This window comes from Lonchura striata, chromosome 36, assembly GCF_046129695.1.
Source record: "Lonchura striata isolate bLonStr1 chromosome 36, bLonStr1.mat, whole genome shotgun sequence".
NCBI lineage: Eukaryota > Metazoa > Chordata > Aves > Passeriformes > Estrildidae > Lonchura > Lonchura striata.
In genome coordinates, this window is record NC_134638.1 from 2,083,177 (window position 1) to 2,101,035 (window position 17,859).

General features: G+C 64.5%; 1 protein-coding gene and 1 non-coding gene across 2 annotated transcripts; one reads left to right on the plus strand and one right to left on the minus strand.

Annotated features, from left to right (window-relative positions):
* Positions 1 to 318: 318 nt before the first annotated feature.
* Positions 319 to 9,489, minus strand: LOC110483408 (selenide, water dikinase 2). Its single transcript, XM_077789761.1, has 8 exons — positions 9,262 to 9,489; positions 7,962 to 8,065; positions 6,206 to 6,313; positions 5,396 to 5,550; positions 4,154 to 4,244; positions 3,801 to 3,900; positions 2,537 to 2,746; positions 319 to 1,228 (listed from the first exon to the last, which is right to left on the minus strand). Exons 1-8 carry the CDS (start codon positions 9,476 to 9,478, stop codon positions 1,002 to 1,004), a joined length of 1,212 nt encoding a protein of 403 aa, XP_077645887.1. The 5' UTR covers positions 9,479 to 9,489; the 3' UTR covers positions 319 to 1,001.
* A 5,695-nt stretch (positions 9,490 to 15,184) lies between these two features.
* LOC110483407 (uncharacterized) lies at positions 15,185 to 17,843 on the plus strand. The gene is made up of 2 exons (XR_013341398.1): positions 15,185 to 15,244; positions 17,271 to 17,843. It is a non-coding gene; the product is annotated as an uncharacterized LOC110483407 (transcript).
* Positions 17,844 to 17,859: the final 16 nt, after the last annotated feature.

The following is a 17,859-nucleotide window of genomic DNA, read 5'->3' on the forward strand; positions in this document are numbered from 1 at the left end:
CCTCCCCCACCCCACGGGGGGTTTTGGGGGGGGGCGTCACGCGGGGGGATTTTGGGGTGCTGGGGGGGGGGGGGCTCCACCCGCTGCTCATCGGGCAGAGCCGGGGGGGGAGGGGGGGAAACGATGGGGGAGGGGTCCCCAAAAAATGGGGGGGGGAATTTTGGGGGACCCTCGTTGTGCAGAGCTGGGTCAGGATTTTGGGGGTGTCCCCTGCAGCGCTGGGGGGGTTGGGCAGAGATTTGGGGGGGTTTGACCGAATTTGGGGGGACTTTGGATTTTTTGGGGGGCAGTTTTGACGGGATTTTTTTTTAGGATTTCTTTTGACTTTTGGGGATTTTGGCCACAGCGAGCCCCGGGGATTTTTGGGGGGGGTTTTTGGGGTCCCCTAGCAGGGGGCTCGGCGTGGCTCTGTCGGGCGGTTCTGCCCCAATTTTGGGGTTTTTTTGGGATCCCCAGCTGTGGTCTCCATGTGGCTCTGTCAGGGGGTTCTGCCGCAATTTTGGGGATTTTTGGGGGTTTCTTTGGGTTGTTTTGGGATCCCCTAGCAGGGGTCTCGGCGTGGCTCTGTCGGGGGGATCTGCCCCAATTTTGGGGTTTTCTTTGGGATTTTTTTGGGATCCCCTAGCAGGGGTCTCGGCGTGGCTCTGTCAGGTGGTCCTGCCCCAATTTTGGGGTTTTTTTGGGTTTTTTTGGTGTTTTTTTGGGATCCCCTAGCCGTGGTCTCGGCGTGGCTCTGTTAGGGGTATCTGCCCCAATTTTGGGTTTTTTTTGGGTTTTTTTGGGATCCCCTAGCCGTGGTCTCGGCATGGCTCTGTCGGGCGGTCCTGCCCTGGTTTTGGGGCTCTCTTTGGGGTTCCCTCGTGCCTGTCTTTGGGGTTCCCTCGTGCGTCTCTTTGGGGTCCCTCGTGCGTCTCTTTGGGGTCCCTCGTGCGTCTCTTTGGGGTCCCTCGTGCGTCTCTTTGGGGTCCCTCGTGCGGGAGCTGTCTCGGGGGGTCTCTCCCCTAGCAGGGGCCCCGGGGCGGCTCCGGGGGCGGCTCCCCGGGGCTCTCGGGGGCCCCGCGGGGCGGCACCTCGATCAGCCGGGGTTTGTCGATGACTCGGGCGCCGCGGGGCCCCTTCTCCACCACGCCGACGATCCAGGCCTGCAGGCCCGGCCCGCGGCCCGGCGCCTTCAGCTCGGCGCAGAAACGCGCGGCCTGCGCCCGCGGCAGCACCACCAGCAGCCCCCCTGCGGAGAGAGCGTCGGCACGGGGCGCAGGAACCCCGGAACCACAGGAACCCCCAAACCCCAAACCCCAAAGCACAGGAACCCCCAAACCCCAAACCCCGGAACCACAGGAACCCCGAAACCCCAAACCCCGGAACCACAGGAACCCCCAAACCCCAAACCCCAAACCACAGGAACCCCAAAACCCCAAACCCCGAAACCACAGGAACCCCGAAATCCCAAACCCCAAAGCACAGGAACCCCGAAACCCCAAACCCCAAGGCACAGGAACCCCGAAACCCCAAACCCCCAAACCCCAAACCACAGGAATCCCGAAACCCCAAACCCTGAAACCTCAGAACCAGGGGAACCCCAAAGCCTGAAACCCCAAACCCCTGGAACATTGGGCACCCCAACCCCCAAAACGACAGGAACCCCAAAACCACAGGAACTCCATACCCCAAAACCCCAAACCCTGAACCACAGGAACCCCGAAACCCCAAGACCAGGGGAACCCCAAAACCCCGGAACATGGGGCATCCCAAACCCCAAACCCGGACAACCCCAAACCTCAGAACCATTTGGCGCCCCCACCCCCATTTTGGACTCCCCAGCCCCATTTTGGGGGTCCCCACCCTCCTTTTCAGAGTTCCCAACCCCTTTTTGGAGTCCTCACCCCCCTTTTCAGGCTCCCCACTCCCATTTTTGGGATCCCCAACCCCTTTTCAGAGTCCCCACCCCCATTTTGAGTTCCCCACTCCCACTTGGGCTCCCCACCCCCATTTGGTGCCTCCACCCCCATTTTAGGATCCCAAACCCAATTTAGGGTCCCCACCCCCATTTGGTTCCCCCACCCCCATTGTGAGTTCCCCACCCCCATTTTGGGATCCCAAACCCCATTGAGGGTCCCAGTTGGGGGTCCCAGTTTGGAGGTCCCAGTTCAGGGTCCTGGTTGGGGGGTCCCGGTTGGGTGTCCCAGTTTGGGGGGGTCCCGTTGGGTGTCCTGGTTTGGGGGTCCCAGTTTGGGGGGGGGGTCCCGTTGGGTGTCCCGGTTGCGGTTCCTGGTTGGGTGTCCCAGTTTGGGGGTCCCAGTTTGGGGAGGTCCCGGTTTGGGGGTTCCCAGTTGGGTGTCCCGGTTTTGGGGGGTTCCCGTTGCGGTTCCCGGTTTGGGGGTTCCCGTTGTGGTTCCCGGTTTGGGTGTCCCGGTTCTGGGGTCCCGTTGTGGTTCCCGGTTTGGGGGTCCCGGTTTTGGGGGGTTCCCGGTTGGGTGTCCCAGTTTGGGGGGGGGTCCCGGTTTGGGGGTCCCGGTTTGGGGGTCCCGGCTCGTACCCGAGGTCTCGGGCGCCGTGCCCTGCAGCAGTGCGGCGCGGCCGCAGGCGCGGCTGACGGCGGCCATGGCGGCCAGCACGGGCAGGTTGTGGATGACGAAGGCCACGTCCAGGCGCTGCTGCGCCGCCAGCGCCCGCGCGTGCCCCAGCAGCCCGAAGCCCGTCACGTCCGTGGCCGCGTGCGCCCCGAAGGCGCGCATCAGCCCCGCCGCTGCGGGGACAGCGGGGACAGCGTGTCACCGGGTGTGGGACAGCGGGGACAGCGGGGACAGTGTGTCACCGGGTGTGGGACAGCGTGTCACCTCGTGGAGACACCGCGCATCAGCCCCGCCGCTGCGGGGACAGCGGGGACAGTGGGGACAGCGGGTCACCGGGTGTGGGACAGCGGGGACAGCGTGCCACCGGGGTGAGGGGACACTGGGGACAGCGTGGGTCACCGGGTGTGGGACAGCGTGTCACCTCGTGGGGACACCGCACATCAGCCCCGCTGCTGCGGGGACAGCAGGGACAGCGGGGACAGCGTGTCACCGGGTGTGGGACAGCGTGTCACCTCGTCACCGGGGTGAGGGGACACTGGGGACAGCGGGTCACCTCGTGGGGACAGCGTGTCACCTCACAGGGACACTGGGGACACCGCGCATCAGCCCCGCTACTGCAGGGACAGCGTGTCACCGGGTGTGGGACAGTGTGTCACCTCGTGGGGACTCGGCCTGTCACCAGGGGTGTGGGGACAGTGTGGGTCACTGGAGTGCGGGGAGAGCGTGGGGCACGGGGACACCATGCCACCTCGCGGGGACACCGGGGACAGCGTGGGTCACCGCGGGACACGGGGACACCGCGGGTGCAGGGACACCGGGGCGTGTCACCTCACGGGGACATCCCGTCACCTCACAGGGACACTGGGACACCTCACAGGGACACCGTGTCACATCCCACAGACACCCTGTCACCTCACAGGGACACCCAGCATGGCCTGGGGACACCCAGGAACAGCTCTGGGGGACATCCGGGGTCACTTTAGGGACTCCTGGAGTGGCTTTGGGCATCCCTGGGGTGGCTTTGGGGACATCTGGAGTGGCTTTGGGGACATCCGGCGTAGCTTTGGGCATCCCTGGGGACATCTGGGGTGGTTTTGGGGACATCTGGAGTGGCTCCAGGCTCCCTGGGCTGGCTCTGGGGACATCTGGGGTGGCTCTGGGGACATCTGGGCCGGCTCTGGGGACATCTGGGGTGGCGGGGGTGGCCCTGTCCCCAGCGTCACGCACCGGTGCGGTTCAGCGTGGCCATGCTGGCCACGGCCTCCTGGTAGGCCAGCTCCACCTCCTCGCGCGTCACCACCAGCTTGATCTTGTTCCAGCGCTCGGGCTGCGGGGACAGCGGGGTGGGGACAGCGTCAGGGACACCCTGGGGACAGCCCCGAGGTGCTCCGGGTCCCTTTGGGGACAGCGGGGGTGGCTTTGGGGACACCTCAGGTGGGTTTCAGTCCCGTCGCGGCTCCTCTTGGGGACGCCCGGGTGTGTCCAGACCTGTCTGGGGTGTCCTTGGGGACATCTGGGGTGGCTCTGGGTGCCCCCGCGGTGTCCCCCTGTCCCCCCCGGGTGGCCTCGGTGTCACTCACCATGTCCAGCCACTGGTGGGCGGTGACAGCCATGTGTGTCCCCAGGGGCTTGGTCAGCACCAGGACGTCCCCGGGCACGGCGCTGTCCGGCCTGGCCAGGGCTGGGGTCAGCGTGGGGGACACGCCCGGCCCAGGCCCCGCCCCCTGTCCCCAAACCCCGCCCCCCTGTCCCAAACCCCGCCCCATGTCCCAAACCCCGCCCCCTGTCCCCAAACCCCGCCCCCTGTCCCCAAACCCCGCCCCCTGTCCCCAAACCCCGCCCCATGTCCCAAACCCCGCCCCCATGTCCCAAACCCCGCCCCATGTCCCAAACCCCGCCCCCATGTCCCAAACCCCGCCCCATGTCCCAAACCCCGCCCCCATGTCCCAAACCCCGCCCCCATGTCCCAAACCCCGCCCCCATATCCCCAAACCCCGCCCCCATGTCCCAAACCCCGCCCATCACACAATGATTGACGGGCAGCAGTGGCCCCAGCCATTGCAAAAATGATTGACAGGTGGCAGTGGCCCCGCCCACCAAATGATTGACAGGTTGCAGAGACCCCGCCCACCACACAATGATTGACAGGCGTCACTGGCTCCACCCACCACACAATGATTGACAGACAGCACCGGCCCCACTCACCAAATGATTGCCAATTGGCATTGGCCCCGCCCACCAAATGATTGGCAGGTAGCATAGGCCCAGCCCACAACACAAATGATTGACAGGTGGCAGTGACCCCGACCATCACACAATGATTGACAGGCAGCACCAGCCCCACCCACCAAATGATTGATAAGCAGCAGTGGCCCCGCCCACCACACAATGATTGACAGATGGCACTGGCCCCGCCCATCACACAATGATTGACAGGTGGCACTGGCCCCGCCCATCACACAATGATTGACAGGTGGCAGTGGCCCTGCCCACCACATAAATGATTGACAGGTGGCACTGGCCCACGCCCACCAAATGATTGACAGGTGGCAATGTCCCCTCCAACCAAATGATTGACAAGTGGCAGTGGCCCCTCCCACCAAATGATTGACAGGTGGCAGTGGCCACACCCACCACAAAAATGATTGACAGGTAACAGTGGCCCCGCCCACCACACAAATGATGAACATGTGGCAATGGCCCCGCCTACCAAATGATTGGCAGGTGGCAATGGCCCCACCCACCCAGTGATTGACAGGCATAACTGGCCACACCCATCACCCAATGATTGACAGGCAGCCCTGGCCCCGCCCAGCACTCACATGATGAACTCGTTTGATTGGCAGACGGCGGTGGCCACGCCCCCCACGATCAGCCAGGGGTTGAGCACGGTGTGTCCCCCTGTCACCGATGTCCCCCCGTCCTCGGCCGCGTCCCGGAACCCCTGGATGATCAGCGGCATCACCTTGTCCCTCTCCTGGGGGGACACCAGCGGGGCCGTCACCCCCGGGGTCCCCAACACCCCCCCGGGGTCCCCGACACCCCCAGAGTGTCCCTGTCACCCTCCGGGGTCCCTGTCACCCCCCTGGGGTCCCTGTCACCCCCCGGGGTCCCTGTCACCCCTCCCCCAGTGTCCCTGTCACCCCCACAGTGTCCTTGTCACCCCCACAGTGTCCTTGTCACCCCCAGAGTGTCCCTGTCACCCCCCGGGGTCCCTGTCACCCCTCCCCCAGTGTCCCTGTCACCCCCACAGTGTCCCAGACACCCCCCAGGGTCCCCAACACTCCCCGGGGTCCCCGACACCACCAGAGTGTCCCTGTTCCCCCCCGTGTCCCCTGTCCCTGTCACCAGGACACTGTCACACTCAGGGTGTTGTCCCCACCATGTCACCATGTTTCTCTGTCCCCGTCACCTCGTGGCTCATGCGCTGGCTGACGCTCAGCAGCATCAGCACGTTGTCACACTCTGTCACCCCCATGTCCCCTGTCACCCCTGTCCCCGTGTCACCCCCCTGTCCCTGTGTCACCCCCACGTCCCCATGTCCCTGTGTCACCCCCACGTCCCCGTGTCCCTGTGTCACCCCCACGTCCCCGTGTCCCCGTGTCCCCCCCGTGTCACCCTGTCGCTGTCACCTCGTGGCTCATGCGCTGGCTGACACTCAGCAGCATCAGCATGTTGTCACACTCTGTCACCCCCATGGCGTACAGGTCGCTCAGGACGTTGGCACAGGCGATGCGGCCCTGAAACGAGGGCAGGGATTTTTTTGGGGGGTCCAGGGCAGGAATTGGGGGACCCCGATGAGGCTCGGGGGGGTCCGAAATGGGTTTGGGGGGGTCCAAGGCAGATTTTAGGAGCTTTGGGATGGATTTGGGGGGGGTCTGAAGGGGATTTTGGGGGCCCTTGGGGGGGATTTGGGGTCCCCGAGTGGGATTTGGCAGGGCCGGGATAGGACTGGGGGGTCTGAGTGGATTTGGGGTGCCCAGGGTGGGACTGGGGGGTCCCCATATGGGATTTGGGGTCCCCAGGTGGGATTTGGGGTGTCCAGGTGGGATTTGGGGTGTCCAAGGTGAGATTTGGGGTGTCCAGGGTGGGATTTGGGGTGTCCAAGCTGAGATTTGGGGTGCAGGAGGGTGAGATTTGGGGTTCCCAGGTGGGATTTGGGGTGTCCAGTGTGGGATTTGGGGTGTCCAGGGTGAGATTTGGGGTGCCCAGGGTGAGATTTGGGGTTCCCAGGTGGGATTTGGGGTGTCCAGGGTGGGATTTGGGGTTCCCAGGGGGGATTTGGGGTGTCCAGGGTGGGATTTGGGGTGCCCAGGGTAAGATTTGGGGTGCCCAGGGTGGGATTTGGGGTGTCCAGTGAGATTTGGGGTGTCCAGGGTGGGATTTGGGGTGTCCAGGATGGAGTTTGGAGGCCCCAGGTGGGATTTGGGGCGCCCAGGGGATGATTTGAGGTCCCCAGGTGGGATTTGAGGTCGCCAGATGGGATTTGGGGTCCCCAGGTGGGATTTGGGGTCCCCAGGTGGGATTTGAGGTCCCCAGGTGGGATTTGGGGTCCCCAGGTGGGATTTGAGGTACCCAGGGTAGACTTTGGGGTGCCCAGGGTGGGATTTTGGGGTGCAGAGGGGTATTTGTGGGGTCCCAGGGGTGATTTTGGGGTCCCAGGGGTATTAACGGAGTCCAAGGAGTGATTTTCGGGAGCAGGGGGAAATTTTTGGGGTCCCAGGGGTGATTTTGCGGTGCAGGGAGTGATTTTGGGGTGCCCAGGGTAGGATTTTGGGGTGCAGGAGGTATTTTTGGGGTCCCAGGGGTGATTTTTTGGGTCCCGGGGGTATTTATGGGGTGCTCACTGGTGATTTTGGGTTATTTTTGGGGTCCCAGGGGTATTTATGGGGTCCCAGGGGAGATTTTGGGGTCCTGGGGGTTATTTTGGGGTGATTTTGGGGTCCTGGGGGTATTTATGGGGTCCCAGGGGTGATTTTGGGGTCCCAGGGCTGATTTTGGGGTGACTTTGGGCTATTTTTGGGCTCCCAGGGGTGATTTTGGGCTAATATTGGGGAGACTTTGGGCTACTTTTGGGGTCCCAGGGGTATTTATGGGGTCCCGGGGGTGATTTTGGGGTGACTTTGGGCTGGTTTTGGGGTCGCAGGGGTGATTCTAGAGTTCAGGGGGAGATTTTGGGGTCTCGGGGGTGATTCTGGGTTCCTGGGGGTGATTTTGGGGTCCTGGGGGTGATTTTGGGGTGACTTTGGGCTGTTTTTGGGGCCCCGGGGGTGATTTTGGGGTGACTTTGGGCTGGTTTTGGGGCCCCGGGGGTGATTCTGGGGTGCAGGGGCTGTTTTTGGGGTCCCGGGGGTGATTTTGGGGTGATTTTGGGTGATTTTGGGGTACCATCATGTAGGGGTCGTCGATGAGGGGGTAGAAGAAGTCGGTGGTCTGCACCAGCGAGAGCCCCCCGTGCCTCAGCGGGACCACGCAGGAGTCCAGCCCGATGCCTGCGGGCACAGCGGGCACCGGGACCCTCAGGGGGCACCGAGACCCTCAGGGGGCACTGAGACCCTCAGGGGGGCACCGGGACCCTCAGGGGGGCACTGAGACCCCCAGGGGGGCATTGAACCCATCCTGGGGCCACCGGGACCCTCAGGGGGCACCGGGACCCTCAGGGGGGCACCGGGACCCTCAGGGGGCACCGAGATCCCCAGGGGGGCACTGAGACCCTCAGGGGGCACTGAGACCCTCAGGGGGCACCGGGACCCTCAGGGGGGCACTGAACCCATCCTGGGGGCACCGAGACCCTCAGGGGGCACTGAGACCCTCAGGGGGGCACTGAACCCATCCTGGGGGCACCGAGACCCTCGGGGGGCACCGGGACCCTCAGGGGGGGCACCGAGATCCCCAGGGGGGCACCGGGACACACGGATGGGGCACCGGGACACACGGACGGGGCGTTCCCGGGCGGGGACGGACGCGGATCCTCCCCGGGAGGGGGAACCGGATCCGCGGGGGCCCCTCCCCCTCCCCTCCCCCCCCCACCGTGCCCTTCGCCCCCTCCCCTCCCCCTCCCCTCCTTTCCCCTCCCCCCCTTGTGCCCTTTGCCCCCTCCCAGCCCCGGCCCGGCCTTCGCCCTCCGGAGTGCCCGAACCCCTCAGTGCCCCCCTGGAACCCCCAAAACCCTCAGTGCCCCCCAAAAACCCTCAGTGCCCCCCAAATGCCCCCAAACCCCTCAGTGCCTCCCTGGATTTCCCCCCAAAACCCTCAGTGCCCCCCAAACCCCCCAATCCCTTTAGGGACCCCCAAACCCCTCAGGGCCCCCCTTGGCCCGGATCTCTCCCGGCTCTTCCCGGATCTCTCCCGGCTCTCTCCCGGGTCCCCCCCGGATCTCTCCCGGGTCCCTCCCGGATCTCTCCCGGCTCTCTCCCGGGTCCCTCCCGGATTTCTCCCGGATCTCTCCCGGCTCTTCCCGGATCTCTCCCGGCTCCCTCCCGGGTCTCTCCCGGATCTTTCCCGGCTCCCTCCCGGATCTCTCCCGGATCTCTCCCGGCTCCCTCCCGGGTCTCTCCCGGATCTTTCCCGGCTCCCTCCCGGATCTCTCCCGGATCTCTCCCGGATCTCTCCCGGCTCCCTCCCGGATCTCTCCCGGATTTCTCCCGGATCTCTCCCGGATCCCTCCCGGCTCCCTCCCCACACTCACCCAGCGCGCGGCTCCCGCCGCTCTCCGCTCCCGCCCCTTCCCCTCCCGCTGTCCCTCCGGGCCGCTGCCCCTCCAGTCCCGCCAGGAGCTTGAGCAGCGTCTCCTGCGGGACTTTGCAGCCTCAGCCGCGCAGTTCCCCGTAGGCCGTGAGGCGCCAGGCCGGGTCCAGCCCCAGCGCCGCGGGGTCCCAGCGCCGCCGCCCGCCCGCCGCCGCCATCTTGCAACGCGCCGGCCCGCCGGGCGCCGCCGCCGCTGATTGGCTGCGGCCCCACCGCCGGCGGGCGCTGATTGGGCGACGCCTGAGGGAGCGCGGGCGGGGATTGGTGGGTTTTGGAGAGGGAGGAGGCGGTGCGAACGCTGGGCGGGGTCGAAGGGGGTGTGACAGGTGAGGGAAGCGGCGATTGGTTCGTGGAGGAAGGGGGGCGTGGCTTAGAGGGAGAGAGAGCCGGGAGCAGCGCGAGGCGTTGGCGGGAAGGGCGCGAGGCGAGCGCTGATTGGTCGGGCTGCCGAGGGGGCGGGGCGCCGCGCGAAAGCGCGGGCGGGGATTGGCTGGGCCGAGAGGAGGCGGAGCCGCTGCCCGCCGGGTGGGCGGGGCCGCGGCGTGGCCGGAAGCGGAAGTGCCGTGCAGGTGCCACCATGGCGGCGCCGGGGGCGGCGGACGGGGGAGGCTCCGGCGAGACCGCGGGGCCCGCCACGGGTGAGGGGGGACGGGCAGGGGCGGCCGGGGGGTGGGGGGCCCGGGCGGAAACCTGGGGGGGCTGGTGGGTGTGGGGGGTGCGGGTGAGGGGGGCCGGGAGTGCTCTGAGGGATGGGGCAGGGCAGGGGGGCTGAGGGGATCTGGGGGGCTGAAGGGATCTGGGGGGCTGGGGGGATCTGGGGGGCTGGGGGGATCTGGGGGGCTGAAGGCCTCTAGAGGGCTGGGCGGCTTTGGGGGGATCTGGGAGGCTCTGGGGATTTGGGGATCTGGGGGATCTGGGGGGCCCCAGGGCTCTGGAGGGCTGCGGGGATCTGGGGGGCTCTGGGGGGCCAGGGAGATCTGGGGGGCTGCGGGGATTTGGGGGGCCACCGGGGATCTGGGGGGTCCTGGAGATGTGGGGGGGCTCTGGGGAGCTGGGGGCAGCTGGGGGGTCCCGGGGATCTGGGGGGCTGTGGGGCTCTGGGGGTGCTCTGGGGGATGGAGCAGGGCCGGGAGGTGCCCGGGGCAGTTCTGGGTGCCCGGGGGGCGGTTCCGGGTGCCCGGGGGGCAGTTCTGGGTGCCCGGGGGGCAGTTCTGGGTGCCCGGGGGAGGTTCTGGGTGTCCGGGGGGCAGTTCTGGGTGCCCGGGGGGCAGTTCCGAGTGCCCGGGGGGCAGTTCTGGGTGCCCGGGGGGCAGTTCTGGGTGCCCGGGGGCAGTTCCGAGTGCCCGGGGGGCGGCTCCGGGGGACTGGGGGGCGGTTCTGGGTGCCCGGGGGGCGGTTCCGGGTGCCCGGGGGGCGGTTCCGGGTGCCCGGGGGCAGTTCTGGGTGCCCGGGGGGCAGTTCTGGGGGACTGGGGTGGGGCAGAGCCGGGGTGTGTCCCCCTGTCCCCATGCTGTCCCCGCAGTGTCCCCGTCTCCATGCTGTCCCCCTGTCACCGTGCTGTCCCCCTGACCCCGTGGTGTCCCTCTGGCTCTGTGCTGTCCCCAAATGTCCCCCTGTCCCCACGCCGTCCCTGGTGTCCCTGCAGTGTCCCCCTGTCCCCTCGGTGTCCCCCTGTCCCCACGCTGTCCCCGAATGTCCCCCTGACTCCACATTGTCCCCACGCTCTCCCCCCTGTCCCCTCAGTGTCCCCCTGTCCCCTCGCTGTCCCCCTGTCCCCACGCTGTCCCCCTGTCCCCCTGTCCCCACGCTGACCCCGCAGTGTCCCCCTGTCCCCACGCTGTCCCCTCGCTGTCCCCACGCTGTCCCCACGCTGTCCCCACACTGTCCCCCTGTCCCCTCGCTGTCCCCCCGAGCCCACGCCGTGTCCCCGCAGTGTCGTGGCGGGTGAAGTACGCCAGCCTGGGCGTGCTGGTGCTGCAGAACGCGTCGCTGGTGCTCAGCATCCGCTACGTGCGCACCCTGCCCGGAGAGCGCTTCCTGCCCACCACCGCCGTGGTGATGGCCGAGGCCATGAAGGGCAGCGCCTGCCTGCTGCTGCTGCTGATCCAGCACCGGGGTAGGGCACGGGGATGAGGGGACATGGGGACATTGGGGACAGCAGGGACACTGGGGACATTGGGGACAATGGGGACAGTGGGGACAATGGGGACAGTGGGGACAGTGGGGACATTGGGGACACTGGGGACAGTGGGGACATTGGGGACAGTGGGGACACTGGGTCTGTGCCTGCTGCTGCTGCTGATCCAGCACCGGGGTAGGGCGCGGGGATGAGGGGACACTGGGGACAGTGGGGACAGCAGGGACACTGGGGACAATGGGGACATTGGGGACAGTGGGGACAATGGGGACATTGGGGACAGTGGGTCTGTGCCTGCTGCTGCTGCTCATCCAGCACCGTGGTGAGCCTGGGGATGTGGGGACGTTGGGGACTTCAGTGACATTGGGGACACTGGGGGAACATTGGGACACTGAGGACATTGGGGACACTGGGGACAATGGGGACAGTGGGGACATGGGGACACTGGGGACAGTGGGGACATGGGGACACTGGGGATATTGAGGACACTGGGTCTGTGGTTGCTGCTGCTGCTGATCCAGCACCGGGGTAGGGCACGGGGATGTGGGGATGTTGGGGACACTGGGGGGACAATGGGACACTGAGGACATTGGGGGGACATTGGGACACTGGGGATGTTGGGGACAACCAGGGGACAATGGGGACATTAAGAGCACTGGGGACACGGAGGGGGTGACAGCGGCCAGCGCGGTGCCATCGCTGTCCCCGCAGGCAGCGTGCGGCAGACGGCGGTGACGCTGCACGAGGCCGTGGTGGGACAGTTTGGGGACACGCTGCGCCTGGCCGTGCCCTCGCTCATCTACACCCTGCAGAACAACCTGCAGTACGTGGCCATCTCCAACCTGCCCGCCGCCACCTTCCAGGTGGGACACGGGGGGGGTGCCCGGCTCGGGGACACGGGGACCGTGCCCGTGTCACTGTGCCCGTGTCCCTGTGCCCGTGTCACTGTGACAGTCACCGTGTCACTGTGACAGTCAGTGTCACTGTGTCCCTGTGCCCGTGTCACTGTGACAGTCAGAGTGTCCTTGTGACAGTCAGTGTCACTCTGCCCATGTCACTGTGACAGTCACCGTGTCACTGTGACAGTCAGTGTCACTGTGTCCCTGTGCCTGTGTCCCTGTGACAGTCAAGAGTGTCCCTGTGACAGTCAGTGTCACTCTGCCCATGTCACTGTGACAGTCACTGTGTCACTGTGACAGTCAGTGTCACTGTGTCCCTGTGCCCGTATCCCTGTGACAGTCACTGTGTCCCTGTGCCTGTGTCCCTGTGACAGTCACTGTGTCCCTATCCCTGTGACAGTCACCGTGTCCCTGTGTCCCTGTGACAGTCAGTGTCACTCTGCCCATGTCACTGTGACAGTCACCGTGTCCCTGTCCCTGTGAGTCATTGTGTCCCTAAGACAGTCAGTGTTCCTATGCCCGTGTCCCTGTGAAAGTCACCGTGTCCCTGTGTTCCTGTGCCCGTGTCCCTGTGACAGTCAGTGTCCCTGTGTCACTGTGACAGTCACTGTGTCCCTGTGACAGTCAGTGTCACTGTGTTCCTGTGCCCGTGTCCCTGTGTCCATGTCCATGTCACTGTTACAGTCAGTGTCCCTGTGACAATCACCGTGTCCCTGTGCCCATGTCACTGTGACAGTCACCATGTCCCTGTGTCCCTGTGACAGTTACCATGTCCCTGTGACAGTCATCGTGTCCCTGTGCCCATGTCACTGTGACAGTCATCGTGTCACTGTGACAGTCACCACGTCCCCATGACAGTCAGTGTCCCTGTGCCCCTGTCCCTGTGACAATCACCCTGTCACTGTGTCCCTGTGCCCGTGTCCCTCTGACAGTCACCGTGTCACTGTGACAGTGTCCCTGTGCCAGTCACCCCGTCCCTGTTCCCCTGTGACAGTCACCGTGTCCCTGTGCCTGTGTCACTGTGACAGTCAGAGTGTCCCTGGGACAGTCACCGTGTCCCTGTGTCCCTGTGACAGTGCCCAGGGTCCCCGTCCCTGATGTCCCTGCTGGTGACAGTGTCCATGTCCCTGTGTCCCTGTGTCTGTGTCCCTGTTCCCACACCTGTGTCTGTGTCCTGCAGGTGACCCTGTCCCCCAGGTCACCCTGTTCTCCCTGTCCCCAGGTGTCCCCACGCCCCTGTCACCCTGTCCCTGCTCTCCCGCAGGTGACATCCAGATACAGATCCTGTCCCTGTCCTCGTGTCCCTGTCCCCGCAGTGTCCCTGTCCCTCAGTGTCCCTGTCCCTACAGGTGTCCCTGTCACTGTCCCCATCCCACAGGTGTCCCTGTCCCTCCTGTCACCAGCTGTCCCTATCTCCTTGGTGGCCAGGTCCTTGCTGTCCTTGCAGGTGACCTTGTCCACAGGTGACCATCCCCGCTGTCCCCTGATGACTGTCCCTGTGTCCATCCCCAGGTGACTGTCCCTGTCCCCGAGTGACTGTCCCTGTGTCCATCCCCAGGTGACTGTCCCATCCCTGTCCCCATCCCCAGGTGACTGTTCCTGTCCCTGGGTGACTGTCCCTGTCCCCAGGTGACTGTCCCTGTCCCTGTGTCCATCCCCAGGTGACTGTTCCTGTCCCTGGGTGACTGTCCCTGTCCCCAGGTGACTGTCCCTGTCCCTGTGTCCATCCCCAGGTGACTGTCCCCGTCCCTGGGTGACTGTCCTTGTCCCCAGGTGACTGTACCTATGTCCATCCCCAGGTGACTGTCCCATCCCTGTCCCCATCCCCAGGTGACTGTCTCTGTCCCCAGGTGACTGTCCCTGGGTGACTGTCCTTGTCCCCAGGTGACTGTACCTGTGTCCATCCCCAGGTGACTGTCCCATCCCTGTCCCCATCCCCAGGTGACTGTTCCTGTCCCTGGGTGACTGTCCCTGTCCCCAGGTGACTGTCCCATCCCTGTCCCCATCCCCAAGTGACTGTCCCTGTCCCCATATGACCGTCCCATCCCTGTCACTGTCCCCACCCTGGGTGACTGTCCCATCCCATCCCCACCCCAGGTGACTGTCCTGTCCCCAGGTGACCGTCCCATCCCATCCCTGTCCCTGTCCCCACCCCAGGTGAGTGTCCCCGTCCCTCCGCAGGTGACGTACCAGCTGAAGATCCTGACCACGGCGCTGTTCTCGGTGCTGCTGCTGGGCACGGCGCTGTCGCGCCTGCAGTGGCTCTCGCTGGCGCTGCTCTTCGCCGGCGTGGCGCTGGTGCAGGCTGAGCAGGCGCGGGCCGTGCCGCCGGCGGGCGCGGCGGCGCCGTCGCCGGGCCCCGAGGCGGCGCCGGCGCAGAGCTACGCCGTGGGGCTGGCGGCCGTGGCCGCCTCCTGCCTGTCCTCGGGCTTCGCCGGCGTCTACTTCGAGCGGCTGCTGAAGCGCTCGGGCGGCTCCATCTGGCTGCGCAACGTGCAGCTGGGCGCCGTGGGCACGGCCGTGGGGCTGGGCGCCATGCTGGCCGCCGAGGGCCCGGCCGTGGCCGCGCTCGGCTTCTTCTACGGCTACAACGGCGCCGTCTGGGCCGTGGTGGTCAACCAGGCGGCCGGCGGGCTGCTGGTGGCCGTGGTGGTGCGCTACGCCGACAACATCCTCAAGGGCTTCGCCACGGCGCTCTCCATCCTGGCCTCCACCGCCGCCTCGGCGCACCTCTTCGGCTTCCGGCCCCGCGCGCCCTTCCTGGCCGGCACCGCCATGGTGCTGGCCGCCGTGGTGCTCTACGGCCGGCCCCGCGGCGCCCGGCCCGGCGCCCAGCCCGGCGCCCTGCCCGGCGCCCGGCCCGGTGCCCGCGGCCAGGACGGCGGCAAGTCAGTGGGGCCCTAGGGACGGGCAGCGACCGGGAGGGGAGGGCGCCGGGGCGGGGCAGGGCGGGGGTCTCGGGTGAGGGTCACAGGTGAGGGTCACAGGTGGCAGGGGCTCGTTAGGCTCATTAGGGCTCGTTAGGGCTCATTTGGGCTCATTAGTAAAGAGGAGCTCTGGGGTCAGCAAGTGAGCGTCACAGGTGGCAGGAGCTCATTAGACTCATTAGGGATAATTATGGCTCATTAGGAGGGAGGAGCTCCAGGGTCACAGGTGAGGGGTCAGCAGGTGGCAGGGGCTCGTTAGGCTCATTAGTGCACATTATTGCTCATTAGTGCTAATTAGCGCTCATTTGGGCTCATTAAGCTCATTGGTGCTCATTAATCCTAATTAGCGCTCATCAGGAGGAAGGAGCTCAGCAGGAGGGGACCCCGAGCTTGGGGTGCCGGGGGCTCGTTAAGGCGATGGGCAGCTCATTAGTGCTCATTAATTGATAGGGGCTCATTAAGGTGATGGGCAGCTTATTAGTGCTCATTAATGCTCATTAATTGATGGGGGCTCATTAAGGTGATGGGCAGCGTATTAATGCTCATTAATTGATGGGAGCTCGTTAAGGCAATGAGCAGCTCATTAATGCTCATTAACGCTCATTAATTGATGGGGGCTCGTTAGGGCGATGGGCAGCTTGTTAATGCTCATTAATGCTCGTTAATTGATGGGGGCTCGTTAAGGTTTGTTGGGTGCTGGGGGACCCCAAGGTAGAGGTTAATGAGGTCAGAGGTTAATGAGGTGGGCAGGGTTAACGAGGTTAATGAAAGGTTAGTGAGGTTAATGAAGGGTTAATGCGGTTAACGAGGGGTTAATTAGGAGCTCAGAGGTTAATGAAGGGCTAACGAGGCTAACAAGGGGTTAATGAAGGGCTCAGAGGTTAATGAAGGCTAACGAGGGGTTAACGAGGTGTTAATTAGGCTAATTAGGGACCCCCGATGTACATATTTTGTAGGGGGGGAGGGGCCGGGCGGTTTTTCCCCATTTGGGGCCAATAAAAGCGGATTTGGTAACGACGGCTGGGCACTAACGACTAACGCGGGACCTATGGGAGCTATAGGGACACTCGGGATGTATGGGATCCATAGGGGCTGCCTGGGATGTATGGGATCCCATAGGGGCTGCCCGGGATGTATGGGATCCCATAGGGGCTGCCCGGGATGTATGGGATCCATACAGGACTGCCCGGGACGTATGGGATCCATATGGAACTGCCCCAGCCCTATGGGATCTGTAGGGGACACCTCCCACCCCCAGGGCCCTATGGGATCCATAGGGACTGCCTGGGACCTATGGGATCTATAGGCACTGCCCTGTCCCTATGGGATCCATATGGAACTGCCTGGGCCCTATGGGATCCATGGGGACACCCCCCCAGACCACATAGGATCCATAGGAGACACCCCCCAGGCCATATGGGTTCCATAGGTCCCTCCTGGATGTGAGGCCCCCCCCTGGGCCGTACAGGATCCATAGGGATGTACAGAACCATAGGGATGTACAGGATTCATAGGGGCCTATAGGATCCATAGGAGCCCTATAGAATCCATAGGGATGTACAGGATCTATAAGGATGTGCAGGATCCATAGGGGCCTATAGGATCCATAGGGGCCCTATAGAATCCATAGGGATGTACAGGATCCATAGGGGCCTATAGGATCCATAGGGGCCCTATAGAATCCATAGGGATGTACAGGATCCATAGGGCCGTACAGGATCCCTAGGGGTCATACAGGATCCATAGGGATGTACAGGATCCATAGGGCCCTATAGGATCCATAGGGGCCCTATAGGATCCATAGGGATGTACAGGATCTATAGGGGCCATGCAGGATCCATGGGGCCCTATAGCATCCATGGGGCCGAACAGGATCCATAGGGGCCCTATAGAATCCATAGGGATGTACAGGATCCATAGCGCCTTATAGCATCCACAGGGCCCTATAGAATCCATAGGCTGACACCGCGGGGTCTCTCTCTTGCAGGTCTCCCAGCAAGGACAAAGGAACCTGACGGCTCCGAGCGCCCCCGGCACCTATAGACACCATATGGCCACACCCCCCTGGCACCTATAGGGACTGCCCTGGTACCTATAGACACCATATGGCCACCCCCCTCTCTGGGGGCTATAGGGACCCCCCCGGTCCCTATAGGGCCATATGGACCCCCCGGTCCCTATGGGCAACTGAGGCACACTCCTGGTCCCATAGGAGCCGCCCGGGCGCTATAGGGACCCGCAAGGTCTCTATACGTTCCCAGCAGTTTTTATACGTTCCCCGCGGTCTCTATAGGATCCCTGAAGTTTCTATAGGTTCCCCGCGGTTTCTGTACATTCCCCTCAGACTCTATAGGGTTCCCGGCGGTCTCTATAGGGTTCCCCATGGTTTCTATATGTTCCCCATGGTTTCTATAGGTTCCCCACAGTCTCTGTAGGGTTCCCCGCGGTTTCTATACGTTCCCCGCGGTTTCTATACGTTCCCCACGGTTTCTATACGTTCCCCACGGTTTCTATACGTTCCCCGCGGTTTCGGGGCTGAATGAAGCGAACTTTGCCCCAAGCTCTGGCTCCGCGCA